The following is a 24,356-nucleotide window of genomic DNA, read 5'->3' on the forward strand; positions in this document are numbered from 1 at the left end:
ACAAAGTCTGTCCAAGACATCTTTACTATTCCATGTTAGTTGATGAAAATAAGCATATACTAAACAGATACAGTCTTTTAAATATATATTTATATATTTCTTATAAATATATATGTAACATATATTATATATAATAAATATATTAAATATATTTATAATATATTTATAAGAAAGACGAGAGTATCATTCTGATACATGTGGTGTTAGAGGTTGAACTTTGGGATCTCATGCTTAAGTGTTCAGTGTATCCAATGGCCCATTTCCTAGGTAAAAAAGAAGTCACATCTTTAGGACTTTGACGAGAAAGGACATGAGTTTTGCCATTAGACTTAGGTTCAGATTGTAGTTCATTGTTTACACCATTCATTCTCTGTCCACTTGATGGTTCTGAGTTTCAGGCTTGCATTTATAGATAAGGATAATCTCTGGTTTCTGGAGTTAAATGAAATACTGAGCACTGTGATTTATTATCTTTCCATAAGCACTCAGTAAATATTGATATCTTTTTTTGGCTTTTACTTCCATTTTGACTGGAATGTAACTTGAATTTTTATAAACGCTATTTTTTACTCTCTCCTCCTTCCTCCTCCCCTCCCCTCTCTTCTCCTTCCTCCCCCCTCTCTCTGCTCCTTCCCATCCCCTTCTCCTCTCTCTCTTCCTTCCCCCTCCTCCCTCTCTCTCCTCATTTCCCATAAGTATTTGCAAGGCTGTCCCCTAACTCAGTTCCTTTCCCATCATCAAGCAGCAGGACCTCAAAACCTATCATAGCCTTTGCTTCCTTTTTACCGTGGTATTGTTCAGTTCTGACTGTTGGTATTGTGGGGATCAAAGCTGGGGTTTCTCACATGCAAGACCTGAGTGCTATTTCTCCAGACCTTTTTTTTTTTTTTTTAATATATGGAAAAGTAACTAGGATTTTGTGGAGATAAGCTCTATATTATAGGTAAGCTGACAGTGGTTCAAAGGTGAAATACAAACATCCTTCTGTTTCTCCATTTTGGGGATTCTAACCTTTTGGAATTTATAGTCTATAAAAATTTATTGAGAAAGAGGGCTGAAATTCATGCTTGAGAGTTCAACACTATCAACTGGGCCACCTCCTAGACTGCTAGTCTTTTTTTTTTTTTCTAATCAAAGTATATTAGTGTTAGGAATGAACACAGGACATCAAAATAATGCTCCATTATCCATCGAGCACCCCAAATAATACAAGCCATTTGTTTTTTCTAGTTTACACCCCATCATATTTTTAAACTTAAAGCAGGAATCTCTCTATATGGAATTATTTCATATAACCTAAAATTGTTCCTACCTGTTCAGAGACTTGGTCCTGGTCCTATGAAAGTAGGTTGAAATATAAGTGGTATGTAAAATAATCACTTTGTCATCTGTAAACTTTCCACATCTGATGTTTTATTTTGTTAATTTGACATACATGTTATGAACATTAGAATTTACTTTTGATTTATGCATCAAGCTACCACACACAAAAAAAAGACCAACTGTTTGGAATACAATATATTTAAAAATTAGTACTTGACAAGTTCCTGTTAATAACTTACATAGTAACATGCATTTAGGTCTGTAAACACTTTAGAGTCACAGTAGTTATTTGGTAAACTAACTAGAAAAATTGTTTAATCAATTTTTTTTCTATATTGCAGGAAAACAACCAAAGTTTTAAGTAGCATTTTAAGAACAGATGGATTTGAAAATAAAGAATATTCATTTTATATTTTGGACACCTGCAAATGAAGTGGATCTAGTGACAATGACTGTGACAATTTATTTTTAATTTTAATGGTTGGGTATTTGGTTTCTCCTAAAATGAGATATTTTAAAGTATAAAGAATTCTCTAATTCTCTAATCAGTTTCAGCTTTGCAGGCAATTTCCTGCATAAATTGGGAAGTAACACTGGAAAGTAAGAATTTGGTTAGTGGAAGACTGAATTTATAATTTGCATGCTACTTGCAATGTATTTTTCATCACCTGTAATAATGGAATGGAAATGTAAGCTGTAAAGATTCTCAAATATAAAATATTTGCTACAATGCATACGTAACTTCTTGTTGCTTTTAATCTGTTACCCATCAAGGCTTAAGGGAATTTTTAGTCTTCCGTGGCTTAGAATGAATGACTCAGGTTGGTCTGTTCATGGATCTCAATGACAGAAGGGAAAATATTTTAAAAGACATTTCTTTTCTAATATAATTTAGGTTTTTATAATTTAACTGTCTCAGATTCATAATTACTAACAGACAGCTGGGAACAGTAGTGGTCAATGAAATAGATGCTATTTGTGTCACAAATAGGACCATATAAACGGAAGTTGAGCAATTACAAAATAAGCTGGTATTTTTATGCCCAAAAGGAAAATTTATACATTGGCAAATAATTGAGGTTCATTAACTTTCAATTCTACAATCTTTTATAACATATACAAATGAATTTTGTCATCTAAATTTAACTCCTTCAGATGTTAGTATATCACCCTATTGAAAAATGAGTTTCTTTCAGTAGTGTAAACAACAATTGCAAATAAAAAGGTAAGTTTACTCTCCTTATTGTAAACTCTTTGTGATCTACTGGCAAGGCATCTTTTGGCAGAAAGTTTATCTTTAACTGAATCCTGAACTACATTCTACTACCTTTTTCCTGCTGGTTTTTGGGTTCATGACCCAGAGTGTTAAGCATTAGTTCTTTTAGTACCTAGCTTTAATTACTGTCCCATTGTCCCCCCCCCCCCCCGGGCGCCAAAAAATGGATTTATTTTTAAGTAGAAAAAAACCACAAGTTTATTGGTTACTTTGAACTGAGGTATTTGCATAAAACTGATTTTTTCATGTTTTTCCTTTATACTATGAAATTTCTGTATTTGTATATGGAGTGAGGTTAGAATTAACCATGTAATTAAATTGGCTCTTTATTTCAAGTATCTTTGATACTTTCTACTTAGAAACATGGTAGGTAGGCCCCATTCCAACTTGTATTCTACAGAGCCTCTCTACCTAGTACTATTGCTGAGGCCATATGATCTATTTCAAAATTTTTTATCTTCAGAAATGACCAGTCACGTATGCTATGCTATATGCTAAAATTTGCTCTCCATTTCAAATAGCTATGAGAGCTGATAATGTATGTACAGTACTATTGATAATCTAGTATTCTATAATTTGATACAACTTTTTAGATCACATTTAAATTAAATAAATTAATTATATTTTATTTCCTGGAAGACCCTGGTTTCAAAAAAAAATATTGGACTACAGGGTAACAATTTATGAGCACACAGAAGGTACAGTTAGTGCCTGGCTGCAGTTGAGACTGTATTCTCTACCTTACCTATTTTTTTATCACTTCCTAAAATTTTGTACTTGTTTGTATACCAGGTTGAAAATGTTTTACAAGTATCTTGAGGGGACCAAGAGTTGACTTACTGTAGGGCATTTACATGTTCCAGCTCTGTGGTATCTCTCCCTGTCTATTAGAATGAAAGTCAGTTTTGGAGTAGTGAAACTGACCATGCACAAAGCTCTGTATGGAAAAAAATGCACATGCCTTCATTTAAAAACCCTGAACACATTTTATCAAAGCTAAACTTTCCTTTTTTGATTAAATTTATAAACAAAATAATGCTAATATGTAATTGTGTTACATTAGTAATCAGTCCCCTTTCAGAGAACTGAAAATAGATTTGTAACCTGACAATAGAGTCTATACAGTCAGTTGTCTGTGTATCAAATTTTACAGTAATGTAGGATTATGACTTAGCAATGAAATAGGCATTACTAGAGAATAAACTTCACAGAAAATTAATGTCACAAAACACTAATTCACCATCTATGATAAATCTATAAAAACTGTCCTATTAAGTAGTAGTATTCTAAAATTGCCTACTTTTAAGTATTATTTTTTTAACTATTTCATTCATTTATGTGAATACTTGACACATGTTAGGACTTACCACTAAGTGATTTTAGATAACAATGTAGCAAAACAGCAGCAAATGAATGAACTTAGAAAACTGGGCTGAAATTCACATGGATGTTACAGAACACATTTTTAAAGAATATACATCTTAAAGTATAGAGTATATTAATAGCTACAGTGAATTTTCTAACTCACACTTTAGACAAGAACACTGGTTTTGTACTTGAAACCATGAAGATGATGCTTACGAACATCTAGTTATTGTTCAGAATCCACCATGAAGCTGTAAAAAGAAACATCTTTTTAAAATAATGAAAATAACTGATGCTTATAAAGTTTAAGGTAAAAAGATATTCTTAATATTATTTTCATTTTAAGGAGTGTGAGAGACAGGAGTCATATGGTACTGCTCGCGAAGCTTCCCAGTGCTGTACCTTTAGTCCAGGTCCTGTACCCAGTATGGTGAGCTACCTCCTTGCACCTGTCCTAATATTTAGTCCTAATCTTTCAGAATACCTTACTGTTAAGCCCCTAAAGAACACTGTATCTTGCATTTTACTCTTCTCTGATTTTCCTATGTTTGATTAGTTCTCTTCTGTTAAAGTATGTAAGTAAAACAACCTACCAGTCTCAGATTTCAGCTGTCTTGTGTGGGTTAGTGGATGGATTATAGTATAGTTGTTGACAATGGATCTAAATTGAGGATAAGAAATGCACTACTTTCCACTGTCATGCACCAGGAAGGACCCCAACTCCACTTTTTTTCTTCCTCAGAGTCCTCTGCTTTGGTGTAATACACCACATGCAATCTGTCCTTGTTTCTTAAATTCTACTTATGATATCAAAAAGAGAATACTGCAAGGGAATTCTTTGGGTGCCTCAGATACTTTTATTTTTTCTTGACTTTATCTCTCTCCTCCCCATGACAGTGATCTTTCTGCCTCCTGTGTGAAGAAATTTAGAACTCATGAGGCATTTTTCAATCCATTTCCTGCTCTTTACAATTTACCTCTTTGGAAGTTTTGTTTTTCATCCTTTAAGCTATAGCTCAAGCATTTCCTCAAAAACTTCTCTAAATCCATATAAAACATTTTGATTCCAATGGTAATTACTGTGTTGCCTTATGCTTGTTTTTTCTATGCATATAGACCAACCTTCCTTTGTACCCTTTTATAGCTCATAAGAAAATGCTTACTCAAAATTGTTCAAGCAGTGCTAGCATTGTCTTATGTCTAGCCTAGCAAGTAGTAGTGGTAAATAAACTGATGAACATTGTTCTTAGTTATCTTAAACTTTGGCTAGGCTAGACATAAGACAATTCCATATCAAGTTTCTTCATATTCTTTCCTCTAATTACACATGTAATTTAATGATATAATATATTGGGTTGTTGGAAAAGAAGTCACAGTGCCCTTTTGCATAGAAACATACGCTACAGCTTTTTCAGCAGCCCAGTAATTCTCTCCAGTATAAAGGTCACTTACTTTAAATGTTATTCACTATAATGTAGTAAACTATTTGAATATTTTTTTGAATATCATTTGGCTTACACTCAGAATTTATTAAAATATTGAAGGTAACCAGCAAGCAATATTAGATTTAATAGGTACAGGTGTCAATAGAGTCAACTAAGGACTTAAAGGTAGTAGGATAAATTTACATTATCTCCTATTTACTTTCATCAATGAAAATTTTAAGACACATAGAAAATATTAGTGACATGGCTTCTGGGGAGAGCAAACTTTTTTTCTTATTGCCACCAGGATTACTGCTAGGACTTGGAGCTAGCACTATGAAGCCACTGCTCTGTTGGCCTGTTTTTTTTTTTTTTTTTCTTTTCCTATCTTATTTGGAAGGACAGAGACAAAGACACCAGATTTGCTTCACTTCTTGTGAAGAATTCCCCTTGCAGGTGGGGAGTGGGGCTGGAATGTAGGTCCTTACGCTTGGTAAAGTGTGTGGATCCTGCCCCCTTATTATTTATTAAAAAGGAAAAGACAATACAAAAGCACAAAGAAACATTGTAAGCCCAGAATAATTACCAGGAACTAGCATAGTAGATGTGAGTTCTGGAGTTTCCAAGAAATCCACATTACTTCTTTGGAATGTCTTGCTGTAATTCATTTGAAGGTGGCTGTATAAATAATTACAAGTTAAGATTGCATATTTTGTTATAATCTTTATAGATTGTGACAGAGATCAGATGTATTCAAGCATGCAAAGTTCTGGATGGATGACATAGATTCAGTGCATGAATAGGATTTTTTTTTTTTTGTGGAGGAGGGAGGGTTATTCAGCTTTAAAAAGGCGTAACATAAGTTATCAGGATTTTTTTTTTAAGAGAGAACATAATTCTCTAGAGAAGATAGATTTTAATTACAGAAAGATGACTACCCTGACTTTCAGAGTGTCTTTCAAACCTGCCTTGTGTTTCTGAATGTTCTCTTGCTATCATTATGCATTGTAGCAAAAAGTACCTTAATATAGCCACAGAAATGGAACTTTTCAAGTATTCTATTCCTTTCATTGCCAGATGTAATACCCTGAATATGCATTTATTGGAGAGCTATATTCTCTGTGCCATTTAGAATCAGAATTTCCTGTATTCCCATTTCTCCAGTTACATACTGTTACTAATTATTTTAGCTTCAAAATTTATTTTAAATTGTATCAAGGAATAGTTGACAAATGTGACTATATTAAAAATGTATAAGATGATGATCTGACACACACACACAGAAAATTATCAGAATGTTGATTTTTTCCAAACAATATCTTGAATTTTCCTTTCTAATCCCTGATCATCTTAACTATTATAGTTTCATTATAAATACCCATATTACAAAAAATAGCAAATACAATTTTTAACTTCTTCTGCATCCTTTGTCTTCTCCCCTTACATATTCTTGACCCATATCTAAAACTTCTTACCTGAAAGCATCACTAATATATAAAGTGGGAGTAGCACCATAAGTATTCGTGCTACAAGAGAAATTTTTGTGTGTGTGAAAAAGACCAGAGTACTGGTCTGCAATGTATGATCTACTAGTTTTTGCTTTTCTTTATGCTGTGCATGTGGTCTCCTATTGTCACTAAAAGTTGTTTCTGTAGCATGAAATAAGAATGATTTCAGAAGTGGAACTTTACCTATAAGTTCTAACTAAAACTGCATCATTTTCCTCCTTTCCTGATAAAAGCAAAAAAAAAAAAAAAGGCTCAGTCACAACTTACCTATTCCACACACTACTATTTTCCCAGAACTCATAAATCATGTAGCGAGATTCATTGGAAAGCTTCTGTATAGAAATACTGGAATGGAAAAGAAAAGCTATAATTAACCACAGGAAATTAAAGAAGCAAATTTTTATTTACTTTTAAATATTTATTTTCCCTTTTGTTGGCCTTGTTTTTATTGTTGTAGTTCTTGTTGTTATTGATGTCATCATTGTTGGATAGGACAGAGAGAAATGGAGAGAGGAGGGGAAGACAGGGAGAGAGAAAGATAGACACATGCAGACATGCTTCACTGCCTGTGAAGCAACTCTGCTACAGGTGGGGAGCCGGGGGCTCGAACTGGGATCTTTAGCCGGTCCTTGTGTTTTGCGCCACGTGCACTTAACCCACTGCGCTACCGCCCGACTTCCTAGAAGCAAATTTTTTAAATCAGCCATTTCTGTATGTGAGGGATGGAACAATCTTTTACCCATTTGTATTAGAAACACCTACAGCAAGAAAATGGAACCATTTTGTCAATAATTGATTAATATGTATTTGATATAATTTGTCTTCTGACTTGAAATCATAAAGGACATCAGTATATCAAAAATAGTATATGTAGATTTTGTAAAATATCTTCTTCATGAAGGTTTATCTGTTGTGCCAGGACTCCAAAAGATATGAGTACATATTCATACTGTCAACCTCTAAAGCCAAATCTTTGAACTTCTATCATGGAGTTGATAGGTTTTATTTAGGGTTCTGTTGTAAGCTATATGGATCACCTAGATCACACTACTGCTATATAACTGATTCTCAATTTACCAGTTCTCAATTCTCGTTTTTCATTTTGTTTAAATTTATTTTTGATAGGACAAAGAAACTGAGAGGGAAGAAAGACACTTGTAGTTCTGCTCAACTGCTTATGAAACTTTTTTCCCTGCATGTAGGGGCTTGACACTCACTCTCTCTCTCTCTCTCCCTCTCTCCCCCTACACCATGTACACACACACAACTCTACAGCTACCCCTTCTAATAATGTTCTGCATGTAGGGGCTTGAAACTCTCTCTCTCTCTCTCTCCCTACACCATGTACACACACACAACTCTACAGCTACCCCTTCTAATAATGTTCTGCATGTAGGGGCTTGAAACACACACACACACACCTCTATACCTACCCCGTGTACACAAACACACACCTCTACACCTACCCCTTCTAATGTGCTCTGTACAGACCATGTGTGAGGGTACATATTCTTTGTTTCTCCAGTTAAATGAAGAGGAATTTGTTCCTTTCAGCCCTGTGACTAGCCGGAGAAATGTTAAAAAGCCTATGTAGTATATTTTGGAAGAGTGAAGAGAAGGGGGGATAATCGAAAACATTAGCACTTGGGAATCATTGGAGGATTTAAAGCAGGGATAGTGTCATAGATCTGTGTTTTAAAAGATCTTTTAGTGATTTCACTTATTTAAAGAATTATAAAGAAACAAAGGCAAACGACTCCCAAAATGCTGCAGAATTGAAGTCACCAAAGAGGGTGGGAAAGAAAAGCTGTCAGGATGGAAGAATCTAGTAAAATTTGATATAGGGATATTGGTACTTTGGAGTGGAGTGTGGCATGGTAACATCAAGAAGTTGTGTGAAATGTTATAGTACCCCTAACACAGCTTTTAAAACCAGTATGTGAAAAAAAATCATTCTGTTTCAGTGTGAAGTATCATAAGGAGAGCAGTCAACATAACGGAGATAAGATAGTGAGAAGTGAAGATCCAAGTTAAGGTAGAAAGGAGGATGGGGGGCCGGCTGGTGGCACACATGGTTGAGCACATGCATTACAATGCACAAGGACCTGGGTTTGAGCCCCTGGTCCCCACCTGCAGGAGGAAAGCTTTACGAGTGGTTAAGCAGGGCTAAAGGTGTCTCTCTGTCTGTCTCCCTCCATCTCTACTACCCCTCCCTCTTGATTTCTGTCTCTATCCAGGAAATAAAGATTTTTAAAAAAGTATAAGAAAGGAGGAGGGGATAAATTCTTAAGGTAACATGATAGAAAAATACAAAGATGCCTTTTAAAATTTAACCCCAAAAGTCCATTTTGTTAAACCCAGTGCTTATTTACTAAGATTATACATCCTATTGTGAAGTTAGAAAACATATATGACATAATAGAGAATAAAGAACAATTTGGTATTAATGGTCAAGTTATATATAACCTTAGGTTTTACCAAAAATGTGACCAGTAGGTGGTGGTAACTACACATAGAAAATTTAAAATACTTCCTTCCTCCTTTCCTCTCTTCTCCTCTCTCTATCTAGCTCCTGGCTTGTAAATAGTGTTTTTTAATAGTTTATTAAACTAGTACTTTATTTGGGTCTGATATAACAAGTATTGCTAATAGTGCAATATAAGATTATTTTAGGGGAGAGTTATAATGAAGCCAAAGAAATGGAATAGAACACAGGTTTTCTAATCCTATCAGCAGGAGCTATCTAGTTTATTTCTAACCCAGGAGCTTTATGGGGAGTTCCTTAAAATATCTAATAAGAACTACACATTAATACACTCATCTATTTTCTTGGGAAAGAAAACCATAGTTTCTGTCACAATTTCAAAGGATCTGTATTCTCATAACAAGAGGGGTCAGGCAGTGGTGCTAAGTGCACACATTGCAATACTCAAGGACCCAGGTTCAAGCTCCTCATCCCAACCTGCAGGGGAAAGCTTCACTAGTGGTGAAGTAGGGCTGCAGGTCTCTGTCTCTTTCCTTCTCAGTCTCTACCTCCCTTCACAATTTCTGTCTAATAAATATATAAATTTAAAGAAAAACCATGACAATATAATAGATTTAAATCTTATTATAATTTTAGGATAAAAATTCAAAATAACTAGCATTTCAGGTTCTTCGAAAACTTCCTATTACAAACTAATGCATTTTTTATTTATTAGTCACTACATTAAAAAAAAAAAAAAAACAATTAATCTTGCTATCTCCACCTTCCATTTCCCAGACTAGGAAATTCACATAATTCTCAGACTCATGAAGGAATAGAAAAGCTATCACAGTGTGATATGGTAGTGGTTTGAAGTACAGTCCCACAGACCTACCTTCATCCAGTACTTATTAGCTTTATCACTGTGGACACATTCATCTAGGTTTCTTGTCTGTGAAATGGTGATAATAGAACTATGAGGATTAAATACAGTGTCGTATATAGAATGCTTAGCCCAGTATTTGGTGTTGTATATGTAACTAGGCATTAAGCTTATTAGCTAAAAAGTTAATATTTAAAAAAAAAAACATGATTTGATCAAACAGTAATTGAGACGGAAGGAGGATAGAAAAAGAGAAAGACCTGCAGCACTGAGTCACTACTTGTGAAGTTTTCCTACTGCAGACCGGACCATGTGCAAGAACCACCACCCAGCCCCAAAAGTAACACTTTGATTAGGTGAATAGTTAGGAAATCTAATAAGCCTTAGGGGCCTGGCAGTGACACACCTTATAGAACCTAGGTGTTACAGTGCTTTAGGACCTGGTTCAAGCCCCTTTTCTACCTGCAAGGGGAAACTGTGGATTCTCTTTCTCCATTTACTGCTTATTTCTCAGTTTCTCTCTGTCTCTATCAAAGTAAGAAAGACTGCTAAGCCTTACTGATGTCAGAGCTAAGAAGCATTAACAGGCCAAAGCAATCCTGAGTGAAAAAGAACAAGAATAGAAGCATCATGCTTCCCTGCCCTAACCATATTACACAGCTTTAGTGATCAAAACATGTACTACTGGATTAAAGACACACAGATCAACAGAACAGAACTGAGTGCCCACAAATAGATTCACATAATCCAGGATAAAGGAACTAAAAACAAAAATAGTTTTTTTTTTCAATAAGTAGTTCTGGAAAAACTGGATAGTCAGATGCCTAAGAATGAAATATTGGGTTGTCAAAAAATTATGATGAATTTCTGCATTAAAAAATTAACTTTTCTGGGGGTTGGGTGGTAGTGCAGCGGGTTAAACGCACGTGGTGCAAAGTGCAAGGACCAGCATAAAGATCCCGGTTCCTGCCCCCGATTCCCCACTTGCAGGGGGGTCACTTCACAGGTGGTGAAGCAGGTTTGCAGGTGTCAGGTGTCTGTCTTTCTCTCCCCCTCTGTCTTCCCCTCTCCATTTCTCTCTGTCCTATCCAACAATGAATGACATCAACAGTAACAATAACCACAACAAGGCTACAACAACAACGGCAACAAAAGTGGGGGAAATGGCCTCTAGGAGCAGTGGATTCATGTTGCAGGCACTGAGCCCCAGCAATAACTCTGGAGGCAAAAAAAAAAAAAAAGGAAAAAAATTACTTTTCTAACAACCCGATAGATCACTTTATCATACTATGCACAATTCTTTTTAATTTTTAAAAATTTTATTTATTGGATAGAGACCGTCAGAAATGGAGAGGGAAGGGGGAGAGAGGGAGGAAAGCAACATTGCTTCACCATTTGAAAAGCTTTCCCTCTGTAGGTGGGAACCGGGGGTTTGAACCTAGGTCTTTGCACATTGTAATGTAAGCTCAACCAGGTGTGCCACCATCTGGCCCCATATAGCAATTCTGAAAATTCAGGCACTAGATCCCAAATCATAAGATACACTGAAGAACACAGAACATTCCATGAGACTGACTTCAGTACTATTGTTGGGAGCTTATAATGGCAAGGGTTACAAAAGCAAATATAAAAGAGATTTTATTAAAATAGAACATGAAATGAAGCAAGCCATTAGAACTAAAAGTCTTCCTGCTGAATGAGAGTGAAAGTTTACATAGTTCTGACAAAGGACTAATATTCACATAGTAATATTCAAAAGAACAAAAAACAAGTGTGTAAATAAACATGGGGAAAAGAGCTAAACTAACACTTTACAAAAGACAAACATGGGAATCGGGCGGTAGCACAGCGGGTTAAGTGCACATGGCACAAAGTGCAAGGACCAGTGTAAGGATCCTGGTTTGAGCCCCCAGCTTCACATCTGCAGGGGAGTCTATTCACAAGTGGTAAAGCAGGTCTGCAGGTGTCTTTTTTTTTTTTTTTATTTAAATTTTTAATTTAAGAAAGGATTAGTGAACAAAAGCATAAGGTAGGAGGGGTACAACTCCACACAATTCCCACCACCCAATCCCCATAACCCACCCTCTCCCATGATAGCCTTCCCATTCTCTAGCCCTCTGGGAGCATGGACCCAGGGTCGTTGAGGGTTGCAGAAGGTAGAGGGTCTGGCTTCTGTAATTGCTTCCCCGCTGAACATGGGCGTTGACTGGTCGGTCCATACTCCCAGTCTGCCTCTCTCTTTCCCTAGTAAGGTGTGTCTCTGGGGAAGCTGAGCTCCAGGACACATTGGTGGGGTCTTCAATCCAGGGAAGCCTAGCCAGCATCCTGGTGGCATCTGGAACCTGGTGATTGAAAAGAGAGTTAACATACAAAGCCAAACAATTTGTTGAGCAAACATGGATCCCAAGATTGGAATAGTGGAGAGGAAGTGTTGGGGAGGTACTCACTGCAAACTCTAGTGTAATCCTGCTTTCAGGTATATATTTTGCAGTAGTTTATGGATACGTGTGCGCATACGCTCTCTCTCACAGAAACTGGTGTATGTCTAGGTTATGGGACTTTGTTAGAAAGTGAACTACCTGAGATGAAATTAGAGTGTACTATAAAAGGAAAGGTCTCACCCGAGTAATGAAGCTGAAGGGTTGTCATTCCACACGTGAAGTCTCTGGATACACTCTGAGGTGAAGCATGTTGAGATGGCAATCGTTGCTTTGGTTAGGTTGTGATCGGCGGATGCAATATTATTTGGTATGGATTGGGAGAAGCATACGGGAAAGTGAGCCCTATCCATGGGTGCCAGGACTGGGGGAAGTAGGGGCTCTATAGTGAAGATGTGAGGTTCCTGCTGTCTTAGGGTTCAAAAAGACAATCAATAGTTAATATTATCATCACATTATTTGTTAATTGGGTTAACTTTGAAAAGTCCCTTTGTTATGGTTTGCTGTACAGTACCCAGTATCTTGTATATAGCTGTGCTATTGGAAGCCTCCAATCTACTTGGTCTAGGCTTTTGAGAGAGTCCGCATATCAAATACGTAGCCTATCTATTAAAAAGATTCAGTTTGTCTCCTGAGAACCTTTGAGACATACAATTGATTTCCCCCTCTCATATTAATTAACTACTGATTTATATGTCTACATTTTGCTAGGAGTGTACATAAACACCATTCCCATCACCAAAGGACCGTGACCCATCCCTCCCGCCCATTCCCACCCCCCACTGGCCCAGAAAGCTACATGTCTACCCCTTACCACTGGGTTTTTTCTTTGGTGCCCTACTTACAATTTGATCAGGTCCTGCTTTTAGTTTCCCTTTCAGATCTTCTAAGTCAGCTTCTGTTGATGAGTGGGATCATCCCATACTCATCTTTAACTTTCTGACTCAGTTCACTTAACATAATTCCTTCTAGCTCTGTCCAAGATGGGTCAGAGAAGGTGGGTTCATTGTTCTTGATAGCTGCATAGTATTCCATTGTGTATATATACCACAGCTTTCTCAGCCACTCATCTGTTGTTGGGCACCTGGGTTGCTTCCAGGTTTTAGCTATTATGAATTGTGCTGCTATGAACATAGGAGTACACACCTCTTTTTGGTTGGGTGTTATGGAGTCCTTGGGGTATAACCCCAGGAGAGGAATTATTGGGTCATATGGAAGGTCCATGTCTAGCCTTCTGAGGGTTTTCCAGACTGCTCTCCACAGAGGCTGTACCAATTTACATTCCCACCTAGAATTGCCAAAACCATCTTGAGGAAAAGAAACAGAAATGGAGGCATCACACTCCCAGACCTTAAACTATATTATAAAGCCATCATCATCAAAACAGCATGGTACTGGAACAAAAATAGGCACACAGACCAGTGGAACAGAATTGAAAGCCCAGAAGTAAATCCCAACACCTATGGGCATCTAATCTTTGATAAGGGGGCCCAAAGGATTAAATGGAAAAAGGAGGCTCTCTTCAGTAAATGGTGCTGGGAAAACTGGGTTGAAACATGCAGAAGAATGAAATTGAACCACTTTATCTCACCAGAAACAAAAATCAACTCCAAATGGATCAAAGACCTAGATGTCAGACCAGAAACAATCAAATACTTAGAGGAAAACATTGGTAAAACACTTTCCCATCTACACCTCAAGGATATCTTTGATGAATCAAACCCAATTGCAAGGAAGACCAAAGTAGAAACAAACCAATGGGACTACATCAAATTGAAAAGCTTCTGCACATCCAAAGAAACAATTAAACAAACAGAGAGACCCCTCACAGAATGGGAGAAGATCTTCACATGCCAGACATCAGACAAGAAACTAATCACCAAAATATATAAAGAGCTCAGCAAACTTAGCCGCAAAAAAGCAAATGACCCCATCCAAAAATGGGCAGAGGAAATGAACAAAACACTCACCACAGAGGAGATCCAAAAGGCTAACAAACATATGAAAAACTGCTCTAGGTCACTGATTGTCAGAGAAATGCAAATTAAGACAACACTAAGATACCACCTCCCTCCTGTAAGAATGGCATACATCAAAAAGGACAGCAGCAACAAATGCTGGAGAGGATGTGGGGACAGAGGAACCCTTTTACATTGCTGGTGGGAATGTAAATTGGTGCAGGTGTCTTTCTCCCCCCCTCTCTATCTTCACCTCTCTTCATTTCTCTCCTATCCAACAACACCGACATCAGTAACAACAACAATAACTACAACAATAGCAAGGGCAACAAAAGGAATAAATAATTTTTTAAAAAGACAAACATAGACAATGAACACAAAAATACTCATAATTTCAGGTAAATGCAGATTAAGAGGATGAGTTATATCATTTCACCAGTGAAAATGGTTATTATGGTAAGGTCAGAAACAAAACTAGTGAGTGTGAAGAAAAAGGAAAAATTGTATACTGGGGTCTAGTCCTTATTAAGAATAAAGACAGTGTGAACATTCCTCAAAATATCTGTCATATTATCCAAGAGTCCTACTCCTAGCTATCCATAGAACACACAAAGATAAAATCTGAATAGACTTAAATCTGCATTTACTACATTTTTTTTTATAAAGACTTTGTTATTCACTGGACAGAGAAACTGAGATGGGAAGGGGAGAGAGGGAGAGAGAAGCCTGAAGCCCTGACCCACTGCTCCTGAAACTTGCCCCTGCAGCTTGAAATCTTGCAAAAAATTTGCCACAGTATGAATTGAGCTGGAAGGGGTTGTGCTAAATGAAACTAAGTCAGAAGAAGAAAGACAAGTAATAGATGAGCTTACTCAGGGGATGTAAAATAAGGGAAATGACAACGTTAAAACAGCATAAACTTTTAGTCTAGGCCTGCAGATCTAAAGTTACCAGTTGGGGAGAGGGGAAGAAGGTGGAGGATGGTAGTGGGAAGGTATGGTAACACTTTGAAGAGGTGTACTCTTTTAATAAGTAGTCCTATATAACATCTCAAAAAAGAAGCAAAAGAACATGCAGGTAAATTGGGGAAAATAGTAGCATCTGTGAAAGTGAAAAGTATCAAGTCAATAACTCTGATGATGATAATTACAGAATGTCACTACACAACAGTGGTCACTATGCTTATATAAACTGCTCTACCCAGACGCTAAGCATTTTACATTAGGAGGAATACTGTAGAAACTAGTATGCCAACCACCCACGTGGTGTTTCCCTTATTCTAAATGGATCAGGGACTTGTGGCCTGAAAACTCATTTGATCTGACCCTGCTAAAGTCTGGAACATATTTCACAGAACATTAAATGCTATTTATAACTTGATAATTTTGTTTGACTCACAGATGTTACAAATATCTAAATGGCCCATGGCTGAATAATGTTTCCCTGTTCCTATAAGAGAACCCAACCATTGCTCTGTTTGCAGTGTAGTTACTATTCATTTTCCTGCACAATGAGGCAGTCATGACAATCTTTTTATTTTTTCTTTACTGCATGTGTGTTTTCTAGTATCCAGAGATATAAATGACCATGATTTGAGTTAGGCCAGTGAGATGCAAATATAGCAGGAGTTTTAGAGAAATATTTGCATCCTTTAATTCAGACATGAGAGGAAGGCTTGATATGATAGTTCTTCTCTTTTTCCTAGTTGTAAGCCAGCTAGTCAAGAAACAGGCGGCAGAGTTGAAAGAAACATCAGGGCAGATTTTGTATCAAATGGGCATGGGGGAAGAACTCTAAAATTGTTCTGTAGACTGGAGAAATTTCAGTAAAGGGTGAAACTGGTCATTATATAGCAATGTCATGTAAGGACACTGCTATTTAATACTATTAATACATTAAGCAAAGAATGAGGCTGCAAGAAAGGGTTATGAAATAATTTTTAGAGATACTCTGAACAACTAAAAATATTTCAGGGTTTGAATGATTAACTTTCAGTCATTTTGAAAACTGAGTGATGTGCATGCTCACTTGTGATTCTGCTAACCCTCAGTCTTCCTCCTCAGTGAATTCAAGCTTCGTGTGACATTTAACACTGACTGAAACAAAAGGTCTTTGGCTAAGGTACACCTACATGTTTACACTAATTGCTAAATGCTGGGATATTTTAAATATTTTTAAACAGATGTAAAAGATCAGTGAAACAGCTTCTAAGGGATAGGATACTGCTCAGGACTAGTTGGGGATAAAGATACGAAGAAAACTGTCTTATGGACACAATTCAGGGAGGGAAACTTCATGAGTATGAAGTAGTGTTGCAGGTGTCTATCTTCCTCTCCCTCTCAGTGTCTGACTCTATCAAATAAATGAAATTAAATATATGTATATATATACATATATATATATATATATATATATATATATATATATATATATATATTAAGTGCAGTGTGTATATGGTGTTCTCATAACCAGGCTTGCCACCAGCAAACATGGCAATAGTTTTCCATTTCCAAGGATGGAATCCAGTTTAGAAAATAGGATGATGATTCATGAGTAAGTGAAGCCATGTTCTTACCCTAATAATTTAAAGCTATTAAGTAGAATTAAGTAATTTCCAAAAGTTACTCAATTACCAAATTCTAGATTTTGTTAAAAATCCCAATTCCATGTCAAAGGTATAGGAGACCAAGAATATGACTTGTATTAGGAGATTTAACCCTAAGGCTTGTACCACTATGACTTAAGAAACATCCATAAAAACTAATGGACCCATGTGACAAAAAACTATTAGCATTTTTATTTAGATTGGTGGTCAGAGTATGGCAGAGAGAAGTGTGTGGACTATCTCACTGTGTTTTGTAAACACACACACACACACACACGCTAGCTCCAGGCTAGCTTTTTCAGATAGGGAAAAACATCCCAGAACCAAAGCTTTCCCCACAGTTGTGGAGTTTGGGGAGCTTAAACTTGGACTGCATGAAGCAGCTGCCTTCCCAAGTGAGTTCTATCACTGGCCCTCTTGTGCTAAGTTTTTGCTGGGATTAGGTATGACACTGTGAAGGAAAACAAGAGAATTGTGTTCATAAGGCCATTTTCTTCGCATCTTTATCCTCAACTGTTTCTGAGCAGCATCCTCTCCTTTAGAAGCTTTTTCACTGATATTTTACATCTGTTTAAAATGGATCCTTGTACATTGTAACATGTGCTCTCTACCATGTGCACCACCACCTGACCCTTACTACACACATTTACATATTTAATTGCTGCCGCCTCCAGCCAAACAGATTTAGTGAGTCTTCATGATTACAAAAAAAAAAAAAAAAAAAGTGAAAAGAGAAACTGTTATACTTGGGCTACACAACTGTCTGGTTTCTATTTTTTTCACTAACTTTAACTCCTTTTAAAACTTGACTACAAAACTCAGTTTCCAAGTGCCTAATTCTCTTGACAGCACTTAGAGGACAAAAATCTATTAGTTTGAAATTAAGATTTTGTTGTAGCTGAAGCAGGAGGGTTCTTGCCCAGTCTGACCTGGTTAACCACAGAAAGTTCATGAAACTGATGTAGTACTGAGAAAATAATGCAAGATTAAACATGGGCTATAGAATCAGCAAAACCTGGGCAAGTTGCATCATTTGTTCTGCCTGTTTCCTACTAAATTGGACATAGTATCAGTACACTTCTCAGCGAACTACAGTGAGTGAATATTCAAATGGAAACAAAGGATGCAGGCTGGTGGCACATCTAGTACAACACACCAATTATCATGCATGAGGAGAGGGTTCCCCTCCTGCATTGAGAAAAATGGCCACGGGAGGGGCAGGTGGTGGTACATCTGGTTAAGCGCACACATTACAGTGTACAAGGACCCAGGTTCAAGCCCCTGGGAAACTTATGAACAATGGAACAATGGTACAGGTGTCTTTCCTTTCTGTCTCTGTGTGTCTGTTCTCAGAGTTAAAGTAAGGTGCATTGGCACACTGTATTCCACATTTTCCATCCATGTGGGCATTCTCTGATGCTCATTCCACCTCATAAAATGTACTTTTTGATAATTCTAATAGAAGGATCGGCATTAAGAAGTAAGTATCATTAGGAAACAAGGTAGTCTTGCAAAAGTAAAGGAGAGGTTGAGAGTCTCAGTTGATCTTGCAGAGAAAAATATACTGTATTTCAGTTGGAGCAAGTAACACCAATTTGTTGACTATTAACTTTTCTAATTTTTTGTATTTATTTATTTTCCCTTTTGTTGCCCTTATTTTTTATTGTAGTTATTGCTGTATTGCTGCTGCTGTTGTCATCGTTGTTGGATAGGACAGAGAGAAATGGAGAGAGGAGGGGAAGAGAGACAGAGAGGGGGAGAGAAAGATAGACACCTGCAGACCTGCTTCACCGCTTATGAAGCGACTCCCCTGCAGGTGGGGAGCCAGGGACTCCAGTTAGGATTCTTACACTGGTCCTTGTGCTTTGCGCAATGTGTGCTTAACCCACTGCTCTACTGCCCCGACTCCTGTAACTTTTCTAAAGCCTGTTTCTCTTACCCTTAAACTATTCTAGTGCCTTCAGGTCATTTTTCTTTTTTAAAAAAAATATTTTTACTTATTACTGGATAGAGACAGAAATTGAGAGGGTAGGGGAGATAGAGGGGGAAAGGGACAGATAAACACCTGCAGCCTTACTTCATCACTCATGAAGTGCCCTTCCCCCTGCAGGTGGGGATCAGGGGCTTGAACCTGGGTCCTTGTACACTGTAATGTGTGCACTTAACCACATACCACCGCCTGCCCCTCCCCTGGCCATTTGTCTCAATGCACATAATATATGTCAGGGGCAGATTAAGAAGAAAGGGGGTGATAGAGATAAAAGACACCTGCAGCACTGCTTCACCAATCATGAAGCTTCTCCAGAGCAGGTAGGGACCAGGTACTTGAACCCAGGTTCTTCTGCATTTTAATATGTGCACTCAACCATGTATGCCATTGTCTAGTCCTCCAATGCACAATAAAGTATCGGAACCTTAGAAATAATCTACTTCATTCTTTTACCAATATGTAAAATGAAAAAATCTAATCCATCCCAGAAGTTTTTAAATACATTAAATCAGACTTTATATCTTCCCCAGAAAAAAAAAAAGTTTACTGGGTTTCATTTTCTGCTATTCACACAGCAGATGATTATTTTGGGTATGTCATTGGGGGGGGGGTTAACTAATTTTAAAGGTGAATATTAAAGGTGTTTATTTGCTGCCTTTTGCCATTTTTACTAATCTTTATTTATTGGATAGAGACAGCCAGAAATCAAGAGGGAAAGATCGAGAAACACAGACACCTGCAGCCCTGCTCCGTCACTCACAAAGTTTCCCCTCTTGCAGGTGGTGACTGGGGACTCTAACCCAGGTCCTTGCACATTGTAACATGGGCACTCAGCTAGGTACATCACCATCCAGCTCTGGTTCTGCTTTTTCTAAATACTCAATTTTTATGTAGTGCCTAGAGCAAATCCAGGACCTTGGTATGCAAGATCCAACGGAATCGCCTCCCCCCACCACAATCTCTAGAGACAAGAGAAACAGATCAAAGCAACACTACACTACCCATGGAGCCCCACTTGTTTCAGTCTTGGTGTTGTCCATGGTGTTCCCATCTCATGCCAGGACTGGAATTTAGGGCTTTAGAAATAGAAGCCTTACCACGGAGCCATCTCCAGGTCCCCTCAATTTTAGTTTTTAAATTACTAGGCTTTTCAAATTGCATATACTCTCCTCACAGTAAATCTTAAAACTGAGTTGAGGTTTTGATTTGTAGTCTTCTGAACCTGTTGACAAACAGACTAACAATGAAAAGAAAATGGCTTTTCGGTGCTTTCTAGTACAGAGACACTGCTAGGAAGATAATGAGTTGTTTGAAACCCATGACACTAAGCACATTCTCTTGTACTCTAAAGAGGAGGTCAGTCAGACACAGAGAGGAAAAACAAAATCATAGAAGTAATGATAACCCCAACTCACATTTCCTGAGTCTTGATGAGAACCACTGTGCTGGTCACTTAGTTAACCCTCAATGATTTCATTAGGTTCTTGAAGAGGATATTGAGGCAGTAAGAGTTATTTCCCCCAAATGAAAAAGCTAGTACAAACATGTTTAATTCTTAGCTGGCTACAGTATTTTTCTATAGCATAGGTACTATGCATATACTGGAAGAAATACTAAATAATGGGGTGGAGGTAGATAGCATAATGGTTATCCAAACAGACTCATGTCTGAGGCTCCCAAGTCCCAGGTTCAATCCCCTCCACTATCATAAGCCAGAACTGAGCAGCCTTTTAGTAAAAAAAAAAAAAAGAAAGAAAAATACAAAATAACTCAGGTAACATGTATGTTCTTATGTGCTGTGGATTCCTGGAGTCTTGGTCAGATAAGAGTTAAGATGAAATATACTTGAATAAGATGCTCAGGTAATTACTATAGTTTTATTTTTGAGACTATTCTAATGATATCTCTTTGGAAAGTTATCTTTGGAGCTGTTTATTGGACTACTTGGAGAGAAGAAATTGAAGAGGAGGAAATAATTCAGACATTTTAGTAGCCTGAGATAATAGAAAACAGATTGTGCAAGCTCATTATGGCTGAAATGGTTATTAGGTCATAGCACATGCTGCCAAGGGAGTGATCAGAGCTAGATGCACTGGGTCTGGGGCTCTTTCCACCAAAGATGATATTAAAGTGTGAACCTCGATGGATGCAAAATAGGAAATTTCAGTCTACTTAAGTCTATCTCACCCAGATTGTTCTCTCCATTTTATTTCCCTTGTTTCCTCTAATGACTGACTATACAGAGACTAAAGACAAAAGAGAAAGCAAAATGCATCATTGTCCAGAGGGACAGAGAGATGAGAATACCTTTATATGAGAATGCACAGATGTCTTTCTTCCAGACCCCACCCTCATCCAAGGCACCTGCACACAAGTACTTACCGCAAGCACCCTCTCTGGGAAGAAGCACTCTCCACATAGTGTTTCAGAGCAAGCTGGAATTCTTCCAAGTCTTCTTCTATCACAGACATCTGACGCTGTACGAGCATGATGTGCTGTGGGGGCGGGGGTAAATGTTACTGTGTTGATCTTCATGCAACTCTGCTGAAATGTACTCCTCACTGCCTACCACACCCCATGTCTCAGAGCAAACAATCCTCATCTGAAAATATGACCGAACAAAGTCACAGCTAGTCTGAGTAAATACTTATGTATAAAAGCTGCAATAAAGCCAAAGCATTTGTCTTTCACACCATCCCATGTTTCCATTTAAAAGCAATGATTCCTAGTGTCTCTGGGGGAGGTCTTACAATTCATTTAAATCAGAATCTTGGGAGAGGCTTTTAGGTACTGGTATTAAAACTGGTATAAAGGTACTGGAGACGATTATGCTTAGATAAATAAGCAAAGAGATGAAAGACAACTACCAGATGGTTTTACTCAGATGTGGAATCCAGAGAACTGACATACATGAACTTGCAAAAACAAAGAAAAAGCAAAGAAACTATTTCTAAGACTGGTGAGAACTATGATGGTTATCTTTGGCAGATGGGAAAGTGGAGATACAGAACTTTGGTGGTGTGTGGTATGGAACTATACACTGTAATCTTAACAATTCTGTAACCTATTAATCACAAATTTAAAAAAAATTCTTCTCCAAGTGACTTTAATATGCAGCCAGGGTTGGGATCATTTTGTAACACTGTAACACTCAGATGATTTCCTAAGTTTATGTATGTATACACACACACACACACACACACACACACACACACACACACATTCCATTCTTATAGTAGAAAGGCAATTCTTACGTGGTCTGTGGACTAGATAGAAAGTAAGACTATTGTACTACTTCACTCAGTTCAAATCCCTTGAAATTTTCATTTACTTCCATCAAGACATAGATTCTAGTTCACGTCCCACTGGCTGACTTTTCTAACTTGTGTTGGCCAATAGAACTGATCAAAGTAGCAAAAGTGACCTTGTCAGTTTTAGGGAGCCTTGGCAATTTCTTTTTCTTTTTTTTTTTTTTTTGTGATTAATCTACATGTTTATTGACTAAAAGGCTTAGAAGAATCCAAGCATATCTACCCCCAGGAATTTTACAAACTAAGCAGAAAATAAGACAAGCATATTAGATCACATATTGTGAACTTCAGCAAAGACAAGGACAGTACTGCACAAGGAATAAAAATGTATACAAATAGCTTCAGCCCCAGTTTTGGAGCCTTGGCAATGTCTGTTCTTTCTTGGGGGTTCCTGAGATTGCTATGTGAGAAGTCCTAACTGCTAGAGCAGGGGTCAGCAAACCTTTTCTGAGAATAAATAGTTCAGATTTTACTGTACCCATGGTCCAGACTTAAATACTCAATTCTGTTTTAGTGTAAAAGTAACAACAGATAAATGATAAATTGGTGTAGCTGTGTTCAAATAAAACTATATATGTATCTATAATATATATATATATATGCAGTGAGCTGTGGTTTTGCTGACTTCTTGTGCTGGAGGAAGAGTAATATCATATGGCCAGAACTACCAGAGATATTTGTTACTATAGATACTTTAAGGGTATCATGATCCCAGACTTCCTGATACTTGTTAATAGGATTCTATTGATTTTTATCTATGCCTTCATGCTTGTTACAACATGTCTGCAAGGCCACCCCATCATTTGGGGTTCTAGCCAGAGAATCCTTGGATAATGGGCCTAGACCTCTACCTCACTCTCTCCACCATCACTGATTATCTCCATCAGAAAAATCATCATAAACTCTCTTGTGGGTTTCTATAGGACTTTGCCCTCAATGTGGAAAAGCAATGGTAGAAACTGCCCCATTCTGAAGGGAGGCTGGGTCAGCCTACTATGTCACTCAAGGAAGACTGGTCCTGAAATGAGTGCAGCTGTGACCATGGACTGTGAGCTTAGACTAACAGGGACTCAGGTTACACAGGCTCCTGTGCTAAATATGAATAAACATGGGCCTTAATGCCAGATTGTTGGGGTTAACAGTCTGATATTTATATATTTTCCTCATATCTGGGAGCTACTCTGTGCTCTAATCTACTTTTCTACTCCTATTGTCAACTTTGATACCATCTTCCCAGACAATAATTTTAGTTCACCTGCATGTTAGCTATGGAACTCCAGTAAAAATTACTAAAGTTGTGGACCACATGGAACCGAAACATACTGAAAATAGACTTCCTAGCTTCTTCCCACGTGAAGACCCCTAATTTCATTTGCTCTGTTACTACCTCTGGGTTCTGTTTATTGAACAATTTGCTTTAGATTTCACTGCCTTTTAGCCATCAACTTGTAGATGCAGCCATGACACCATCATGACCTCCCTGGGAAGACCTCACCAATGTGTCCTGGAATCACACCTCCCCAGAGCCTTACCCCACTAGGGAAAAATAGAAATGAGTTGGTGGTATATATTGACCTGCCAACACCCACATCAAGCAGAGAAGCAATCACAGAAGCCAGAACTCCCACCTTCTGCACCCCATAAAGAATTCTGGCCAAGGGCTAGGCGGTGGTACACCTCATTAAGCACACACATTACAGTGTGCAAGGACCCGGGTTCAAGCCCCTGTCCCCACCTGCAGGGGGAAAGCTTCAGGAGTGGTGAAGCAAGGGCTGCAGGTGTCTCTCTGTTTCTTTCCCTCTATATCCTAC

The 24,356-nt window shown here is 37.6% G+C and overlaps 2 protein-coding genes across 2 annotated transcripts in view; one reads left to right on the top strand and one right to left on the bottom strand.

Annotated features, from left to right (window-relative positions):
- Positions 1-2,064, top strand: part of C1H8orf88 (chromosome 1 C8orf88 homolog) — a 34,295-nt gene extending 32,231 nt beyond the window's left edge. The window contains exon 6 of the mRNA XM_007517359.3: positions 1,665-2,064. Within this exon, the coding sequence (XP_007517421.1) occupies positions 1,665-1,688 (24 nt within the window). The 3' untranslated portion in view covers positions 1,689-2,064. The remainder of the gene's footprint in view (positions 1-1,664) is intronic.
- The window catches only part of NECAB1 (N-terminal EF-hand calcium binding protein 1), a 187,480-nt gene continuing 164,515 nt past the window's right edge, over positions 1,392-24,356 (bottom strand). The window contains exons 10-13 of the mRNA XM_007517358.3: positions 21,617-21,729; positions 7,164-7,241; positions 5,975-6,066; positions 1,392-4,215 (exon numbers count right to left, since the gene is read on the bottom strand). Coding sequence (XP_007517420.1) covers positions 4,187-4,215; positions 5,975-6,066; positions 7,164-7,241; positions 21,617-21,729 — 312 coding nt within the window. The 3' untranslated portion in view covers positions 1,392-4,186. The remainder of the gene's footprint in view (positions 4,216-5,974; positions 6,067-7,163; positions 7,242-21,616; positions 21,730-24,356) is intronic.

This window comes from Erinaceus europaeus, chromosome 1, assembly GCF_950295315.1.
Source record: "Erinaceus europaeus chromosome 1, mEriEur2.1, whole genome shotgun sequence".
NCBI lineage: Eukaryota > Metazoa > Chordata > Mammalia > Eulipotyphla > Erinaceidae > Erinaceus > Erinaceus europaeus.